This window comes from Rhopalosiphum maidis, chromosome 2 (assembly GCF_003676215.2).
Source record: "Rhopalosiphum maidis isolate BTI-1 chromosome 2, ASM367621v3, whole genome shotgun sequence".
NCBI lineage: Eukaryota > Metazoa > Arthropoda > Insecta > Hemiptera > Aphididae > Rhopalosiphum > Rhopalosiphum maidis.
Window position 1 is genome coordinate 25,947,196 of NC_040878.1, and position 9,562 is coordinate 25,956,757.

General features: G+C 22.8%; 1 protein-coding gene across 2 annotated transcripts; it reads right to left on the reverse strand.

Moving 5' to 3' along the window:
* Window positions 1-2,428: 2,428 nt before the first annotated feature.
* Window positions 2,429-9,176, reverse strand: LOC113551617 (small G protein signaling modulator 3 homolog). Of its 2 annotated transcripts, none has more exons than XM_026953967.2 (16): window positions 8,953-9,176; window positions 8,506-8,732; window positions 7,895-7,987; window positions 7,501-7,655; window positions 6,905-7,115; window positions 6,350-6,480; window positions 6,049-6,282; window positions 5,526-5,620; window positions 5,301-5,446; window positions 5,113-5,222; window positions 4,847-5,026; window positions 3,610-3,720; window positions 3,380-3,547; window positions 3,163-3,305; window positions 2,860-3,020; window positions 2,429-2,794 (listed from the first exon to the last, which is right to left on the reverse strand). In XM_026953967.2, the coding sequence occupies exons 1-16, from the start codon at window positions 9,013-9,015 to the stop codon at window positions 2,602-2,604; spliced, it is 2,421 nt and encodes an 806-aa protein (XP_026809768.1). In that variant the 5' UTR covers window positions 9,016-9,176; the 3' UTR covers window positions 2,429-2,601. The 2 variants fall into 2 exon arrangements, with proteins under 2 accessions (XP_026809768.1, XP_026809767.1); XM_026953966.2 differs by having other exon boundaries at window positions 8,506-8,735.
* Window positions 9,177-9,562: the final 386 nt, after the last annotated feature.

Below are 9,562 nucleotides of genomic sequence, written 5' to 3' on the forward strand. Positions count from 1 at the left end.
ACGGGCCTGTTAAAAAAAATTAGAATATTATTGTATATTTTTAGTATGAAACCATAGAAATGGTTATATATAATTAGATATACATTTGAGATTCAGTTGTTGAATATTTATTTGCTGTGTATAAATGTATGGAATTAGTGAACTGTGATAATTTTTTTCTTTCATCTATTAATGTTCCATGAACCTGCATGATAGTTTATTTTATTTTTGTTATATCCAAGTGCCTTTTACCGTCATTTAGATGCTAGTCATTCAAAATTAGACTTAATAGTGAGAGAAAAAAAATGTTTAGTCACTTTGATTAAACTGTTCTATTAAGTTAACATTTAATGGTTCATGTAGTAGTATGGTGATATATGGAGACTAAATTTAATAATATTTATAGTATTATATTTATTAATTTATTTATTATTCTAATACAATATTAATATTCTTATACATTAATAATTAAATAATATTTATTTGACTAACTTAATATTGGACTCAAATTTAATGGAAAATTTTATCTATCAGGCAGACAAACAGAAAATAATTTAATCAAGACCTGATCAAAATTAATAATTCTTGATAGTTCAGTCATATTTATTTATATTTTATATTCAATACATACTTTCAAAAACTAAGTTAAATTAGATCTCAACTGTATGATTTTTTTTTTTTTATTGTTATTAGAAAAACTATACGTCATATATAATATTATAATCAATTACATCTTATTAGTTATTCAATTTATTAAAAAAATTTTTTTTAAGATTGAAACCTGGATTTGTTGGTTATATTTTGTTATTTTATTGAGAATTGAGAATGATAATAAGCTGTGATAAATATGATGTCTAGGTTTCAATCAAATTAATTTTATGCTTCATTTAATCATCTAGGATTTCGATAAATAATATGTTCATCAAAAATAATTATACTAGTGCTCAAGCACATAATAAAAATGAAAATTTCATTAATAATTTGGCCTTTATGTAAAATATTTTGAATTGTATATTACTGTTATGTAATTATATTTAATCATTAACTAAAATTACAAGGTTTCAGTATAAAAATAAATTGTATATCAATAATTATAAATATAAAGGCCTCTTTGAAAATATGTTTTAAACTTTTCAGTTAGTACATAGGATAATGTAGGTAATTGAAATTGCAATCGCAGGGTGATAATTTAATTGTTCATTGTTTTAAAGCTATTATATTTTTTTGTTAACAGAAAAAACGTTGCCTAATTTTTAGTTAAACAAATTAAGTTGGGTTTTTTTTTTTGTTGTATGTAAATAAATGAATTATTTGAAAAAGGAAATACTTGAGTTTTTTTTTATATTATTTCTAAAATAATATATATCCTTGTAACCTTGTATATTACTTATATATAGTGTGGCCAGACGTTCTGTATTATACGGGAAAGTACCGTATTTCAAGTCTGTCCCGTTGTCCCGACATATGCATACGGGATGCTATATTGTCTCATTTTTTAAAAATATGACTATTTTCATACAATAGAAAAATATATGTAAATAAAATTAAAAATATAATCTTCATCTATCTGTACTAAATATCAATTACAGTCTACGGAGTAAATGTATATCATATATAATTATGTATTTGTAGAATAATGATGTTTTTGCTAAATTATTATGATAAAAAATTAGTAATAGTTTATACTTGAAGCACAAAAAAATATTTATAATTCTTAAAATTGTGATAAAATATCCAAAAAATATTATTTTAATGAGTTACATTTGTTAGTTATCAATTATTATTAAGATTTAAGACTAAATATTTAAGTTTTTCATCAAAAATAGATGTTTATTCATAATAAAAAAATTCTTATCTTTGTCCCATATTTTCGTATTTTATATCTGGCAACCCTACTTATAATTGGTATGTAAGTAAGTGAGCATAAAATTATTTTATGTCATTACTTATAAATAGTTTAAACATTAAAGAAAAATAATTTTCTGATAACTAATTTGTGTCTTCCAAGATATAAATATTTTGTGTCATTTTGTCGTCTAACACACATATACTAACTACAAGCTATAATCTTGAGGACCAGAACATCGTAGATTTTTTATTTTAGACCAACATATTACAAATATTAAATTAAAACAAGAATATAGTATAATATTGGATAATTTTATTTTGTTCTTAAATAAGAGTTGTAACCTTTACACAGTTTACATACTGTTACTTATGTTACAAAATTCAATAAATAATTCTATATATATAATTATTTATATATGGTTGTACATTTTGACTAACTACAAACAATTAAATATTATAAAATTAACCTATTTCATTCAATTGAATAGTCAAAAATAATGATACTATTATTTATATTGCACTCATTTATACATTTTAAAATTAAAAATGTACAAACACAGTAATAGCTTATAATATTTATATGTAATTATAATAATGGTAAATATTTTAAAATAAAAATCACAGCCACACAAATAAATAATACAGTGAAATAAATGGAAAAAACAACAATTAATAAATTAATAACTATGAGGAATATAAATAAAAATAAATATTTTAGAACTTAAAATACATACAATATTATGTATTTATCGTACAATGGAATTAAATACTATTTTAAAGATCCCAACTAAATAAATGATGTTTTACTAGCATATCTCTAACACCTGCTTTTAATGTCTGAGTATTTTCTTTTTTTGGAGGAAGTTCCCAATCAGGATTTAAATTAAATGGAAATTGTGATAAGACTCTTAATTCGCATTTCACTTGCACCCATCCTGGACTGCAAACAAAACTCCACGGCTGATACCTAATATATAAAATAATTATTTAAAATATTTTAATTTACATTTTTTTTAGTTAGAATTATTTCACCATTTTTTAACAACTTGATCGGAACAACACAATAGCTCCAACCATAGATGTAATGCTTGTTCATTAAGACCAAGACAAACAAGACTTCTTAATTTTACATCCATTTGACAACCAGCTGCATCATGACTTTGGTTAATGCATTGAATACATCTATATAAAAGCTGAAAAACAAACATTCAATTTATTGTTATGAATTATTTAATATTTTTAATTAGACAATTATATTGAAAATAAAGATTATTAATACAAACATTATGCATACATTCCTGAAATTGTATTCAATTAAATAAAACATGTATTTACTTCTTCGGGAGTTAACACTTTGCCATCTTCGTCCAATCTGTATGTTTTACATAACATTAATCTGCTATACACAGAACTATAATCTCTTTCAACTTCGGTCATTGCTGCTTCTTCAATAAATAACCATGGATGACATGGACCGCCTAAGAAAATAAATAATTAATTATTATACCTATTAACTTTGAATAAAGACAATCAATATACAACATATATTTACCCAAAAATGATGGTCGTTTCATTCCATGTTCAAGAACCTGTTTAATAGCTGGACAAAGAGTTCCTCTAACTAAATCTGTAATAGTTTCTGATATTGAATCATCTCCGGCTATACTATACTGTTTACTTCTTTCGTCCAAAAGTTCGACAAATTTTGCAGGAAACCATCCTGTATGTCGTACGTTATTTTAATTGTATAAACTATTTATATCATCTCTAATTAGTTCTTACCACTCAAACCATTTAATTCTCCAACCCAACAATGTTCATCTTTACGGCTAATGATTGTAATAATATCATTTTTTCGAAATCCTAATTCATCATCATCGTGTCTTTCAAAATCTAATAATAAAAGCCAATTATAGTAGTGTATATTATTATAGCAAGAGATTAATTTAATGTAAAACACTCGTTATTTCAAAAAGCACTAACAATTTGCAAATATATAATTAAAAATTTATATTTTGCAACAGAATATTATATATTAAATAATTATACATGTAGATAAAATTATTATTTATCAAGATCAAACTTAAAAAATAAGTATCTTAAGTTTAAATGAGTAGAGTAGTGTATCAACATTTTGCTTGGAACCATACCATTCCACTCATCTAAACTTAAAATACTTATCTCATAAACTACTTGTCCAAAATTTAATTTTTTTACATTGAATTACTTTAACAAATATTTCGCTTTAGAAAGAATTAAAAAATGCATGTTATCATTAAAAAAAGAAATTTAAAAAATGACAATTAAAAATTAAAAATTTTATGTTTTTTAACAATTAAAATTTATTTAAAAATGCAAACAGTTTTTAAAATAATTATTGTTCTACATAATAAGGTTCATCTAATATAAGGTAAGCAAGGTTTTATGGTCCATACTGGTCAAGGCTCACCATAAGATTATATGTTTAGTTTAGAGTTTTATTATTGTATACCAAGTCATATATTTTTATATTTTTTACAGTTTTGAATAAAATATACAAAATAATAAATAATAGTTTATGAAGAGGTGGGCAATGGATATATTAAATTTTAACTTAAAGATATAGAATTGTATACGAAAAACGATTTGACAAGACTGTGTATCAGTCTATAATACTTAGTGCATTTTGTGATATTTTTTTTTTGATAAAATATTAGCTATTAAAGTAATTTATTTTACTGTTAATATTATACTAAGTGAATTTAATTTTTAACGAAAATTTTGCATTTATGATATTATTAATACTTAATTATCATAATAATTTTTTTAACTCGGCTTACTATTTATCGAATACAAAAAAAAAAAAATGATATGCAATTAATGCTAGAAATCTCTAAAAAAATATTTATCTACAAACTATTTTAAATCAAATTACAATCATACATATTATGTAATAAATGTTGTATTTTAAGTATTTTGGTAGTAAGATAAGTTATTAATATCTAAAATATTATTATTAATTAATAATTTAAAGATTTACCTAAAAGTGCTTTAGCTCTTCTCTTTTTATTTCTTGATACATTTGCATATGTTTCTAAGTCACGTGAGTGACTTTCTTTGGTATAATCTGGTTTTAACGAAAGATTACTAAGTTTAGGATCAACAAACACAAAATGACGAGATACTTGCATAATTGCTTCTCTTAAGTCAACTAAAAATTCTGAAATAATAATTATAATTTTGATTATTAATAATTATTTTGTATTTAAATATTTGATAATATACTAGATAATGATTTTGACAGACCTGTTTGACGAATATTTTTGCATTTTAAAATAACTTTGGAATTATCTTCATTAATTTCATCACCAAAAAGCAATACTTGCATTATTGATCTAGATTTTCGAATTTGTCTCCTAATAACAAATATTAAAAAATAAGAATAAAAAATATGTTACTTATTAATTATTTAATAAATAAAAATAATTTCTAACCTATTAAGATGTTGTTTAGGTAGATTTGTTGAAGAATTGATATTTGGAACTAAAGCCCCTCCATCGGCCATTAGATATCCTAAATATCGTCTTCGTAAAGCTTCAATTTTTTCATCAGTGATTTCTGGACATACTTCAAAACACACCTAAACGATTGATCATCAATATCTTAGTAATAATATCAAAATAAAATAAAATGTAAGCGATTTATTGATTGATATTCACTTGAAATAATTCTTTAATATTGGATATATTCCCTGGTATATTAGATAATGCATTGAATATATCAGCTGAATTATCAAGTGTTTTCAATAATGGTTCTAAAAATTATAATCAATAAAAATGTATTAGTTAAAATAGGAATATTCCAAAACATATAAGTTTATATGTAAATGTAATTGCAATTTAAAAATATTTATTTTACAACATTTACATTTCAATACAAATAATAATTTGTTATAAATATATTATAGAGAAAAAAAAATCAGTAAAGCTGTGTTGAATTCAAAAAAAATAAAATAACCACTCATGTAGTTTGATTTAATCAAAAAAAATATTTAAAAGCAAATACATTAATGTTATTGTTCCTAAATAAATTTTAAAAACAACTTTAAAAATAAAAAAAAAATGCCAATTAAAAACGGATTAGAATAATATGCACATAATGCCATTTTATAAATTAGATACCAAATACATTCAAATCCAAGCACTTAATTATTATTTATTAAAAAATAAAAGTTACATTTACCTTTAGATTTGAGAAGACCAATAGTAATTTGAAAAAGAATAATCGACCCCTCAAAGAATAATAAATCCCAAATTCTTAATAAAACTTTGAAATTAACAACATTGGAAAATAATGTCAAAAACCAGTTAACAGTGATTAAACTCAATTCTATGTCATGTAACCGCAAAAGTTGACAAATTCCTGGTAAACAATTTCCTAATACAGTTTGCAATACTTGTTGATCTGCTTTCACACCTTCAATAAAACAAATATTAAAATTTATGAATTAAAAATGTATTATTATATTGTTCTAGTATGGTACCTATTAAAGTTGTTGTGTAATATAATGCAGGTAATAAATCTTCAACAATAGCACACATTACCCAAAATGATTCTTCCTCTTCAAGTATAAGTAAGAGTGATGCCACAATCATACTGGTTCCTTGGCAATAACTAAACATTATCATTAGTTAATACAAAACAAATTGTCCAGAAAGGAAGTAAGTAGTGATTGGCTGGCGTAATATGAGTACATAACTAAAATTATTGCATAAAACCTTTAAAAAATGGTTGATTTTTAACAGAAATTTTTTTTAGTTTAATCATTGATTAAATATGTATTTAATTGATGGTTTAATCAAGAAAATTGTTATATCTTTTGAAAAAGCAACAGATAAAAATAATTATAAAGAATAAAAGACATAACTACCAAAACAGATTTTAGATTTGAAAAGATGTGTAGTATATATAATTTTGATTAAAAGACAATAAAAGAGATTAAGTTGAGGATTTTTTATAATAATTATTGTAATATTTCTATGACGCTAACCAATAACACATTGTAAACATTTTGTTTAACTGAATTTGTATAAATTACCCAATATCAGGGTAAAGCCAAGCTAGTGATCTCAATACTCTTCGTAATCTTGGAATTCCAGTACTCTGGAGATTATTAAAACAAACATGACTAGGCATGGTGCGCAAAAGATCTTTTTCAATTTGTTTTGATGAAACCAAAGTATCATTATTTGATGATCTTACTATCTCTTTGTAGTTGATGTTGTGTGATTGTTTTTTTAAATATGCACCTAAATTTTAAAACAATAGTTTATTAGATATGAATAAATATAAAACTAAATATTTTAAGAGGAAATTATACCTACATGTGTTGTTTCCATCTTACTAACACATGACAGCAAATTTTACAATTGGAAGAATCTCTTATACTCTGTTATTTTTAGTGAGCTGATAATTTAATTTGATTACAAAATTTAAAATATCAAAAAAAAACTAAGTGAGGTCCTGATAATATTCATACCTTTAAATTTGATAAGTCTAATAACTAGTATTAAAAATAAAATTTTTCTTAATTTAATATTGGTAAAATTATATGTTAGTATAATAAAGAAAACACTTGTGGGTATGAGTAATACACAATATCATCTTAATAATATATAAAAATATTTTACATACCAGAAAATCTCATCCATAGCTGAGGTCTAAGCGAGTGCGGTATACCTTGACGAACCATTGACTGTAATATTTCTGAATGAGGTTTTAAAGTTATTTTTTCTTTTTCTGACAATTCTTTTACATATAAATTTTCAAAATAGCTGATCCATTGATTTCTATTAGAACATTGCAAAATTCAAATTATTTAATAACTATTCCAATAATATAATACACTAGTGTACCGTAAAAAAAAAAAAAATAAATAAATACAAATCACAAATTGCAAATAAATGCTATTTTGGAGTTTGAACACTTAAAGTCCAGAACCATATAAATAAACTATACAATAAACTATGGTTGAATAATTATATACATATATATATATATATATTGATATTTATTTTATAATTAGTACCTGTGTTGAGGATCTTCATATATATCATCTGCTAAAATGCATTCCTTTGATGAGTCATTGTGATTTTCGATACGAAAACCAAATTCATCAAACCTAAAAATTAACATAATTATATAAATGTATCAAAATAAATATTAAAAAAAAAAAATTAATTTTAACTAAATTAATGGCTATTTTGCAGAAATGTGTAGCAGAATAGTGGTATACTCAAATAAGCTGGATTTTATATAATATATAAAGCTTTATGTTATACATATTTCAATAAACATGGTTTAAAATTATTTATACAGAAATAATATAATAAATGATAATGTGTGATTTCATACATGTTACTTAAATAAATTTAAATTAAATTAAAATATAAATTAAAAAATCTGAGCTCTGAGGTATTTAATCATTTTAACAAAAATAAGTTAGAATAAATTTATCTAAATATTTAGTATGTATATTTAAAATTAATTAACCATTACTATGAATTTAGTAAAATAATTAATAAATGCATTCAGTGGAATTATAAACATAGAAAACATCATATACTTGATTAATTCTCTTCTAATTTTTCTTAATTATGTATTTTAACTTTATATAATAAATTAGAACTTAGAAGTTACCATTGATGACTAGGTGGAGTTGTATTGTCATATTGAGTATAACTAACAACAATATCCTCAGGCCACATAGAAGGAGTTAGACCAGAAAACGGTTTCCCCTTGGTCAGTTTAATGTTGTTACCCCATTCTTTCAAATTATCTAAAGCAAGTGCATTTTTCAATTCTTCATTAATAATAAAATCATTGTCTTCTTCGTCTTCTGTTTCTAGAGCAGTCTCAATCCGAACCTGCTAAACATAAACTTATTAGATATTTTAAAAGAATATTCTAAAAAATATAAATTCAATGATGTTAAATTAAATTTAGTACTTATTTGAATAAATAATAAGAAAAAAATATCTAATTAAATTAAGAAGCATACACTTCTGATTTGATATGAGTAATTTTTATAATTTTATGATACTAAAACAATTAGTAAAACAATTACACATATTTTGAATTACTTACATTATCCTCCTTTCCCAAGTATCCATCATGTGATCGTGTTAGAAATAATTGTTTTAAATCCATTTATACAACTTTGTAATACAATTTCTATACAAAAATTAAATGGTAACATATGTTAAGATCTAAATGATATCTGAAATCTAAAACTATAAATTATCTAAATCCAAATACATTTTTCCCCTTCATTCTTTAGTAAATGGTAGAACTTATAAATAAAAATATATAAATACATAAAATATATTTATTTATTATAATTTATATATTATTATGTACGTACAAACAATATACGTTTACGAAGTACCTATAGAACCATAGAACTGTACCAACTCATTTGATAGTACGTGTTGTTGTCTTGTTGAGTTGAGTGATATCAAATATTGTATTCAGTGATAACTCGAAAAATCTTAATCCACTCATTCCACAAATTAATACTTTAAATAGGTACTTCTATTTTGTAGTAATTGATTACTTGTTCCAATTTCAGGTTTCAATCGATATTTTCAGAAAAAAGTTCTCTATAAGAATATGAAATTAAAAATAAATATCGTCATCATAATATTATGTAAAACAATTGAATAATAGATAACGATTAAAAAAAATAGTAACCAAT

What these genes read in the sequence shown, in the direction of transcription:
- LOC113551617 (XM_026953966.2), bottom strand. Translation starts at nt 9,015, where the DNA reads ATGGATTTAAAACAATTATTTCTAACACGATCACATGATGGATACTTG. An exon ending in TGGCTTTACCCTGATATTGG is followed by an intron (nt 6,481 to 6,904) that starts GTAATTTATACA and finishes GATAATGTTTAG; the next exon opens with TTATTGCCAAGGAACCAGTA. An exon ending in AAGTGTTAACTCCCGAAGAA is followed by an intron (nt 3,021 to 3,162) that starts GTAAATACATGT and finishes TTTGTTTTTCAG; the next exon opens with CTTTTATATAGATGTATTCA.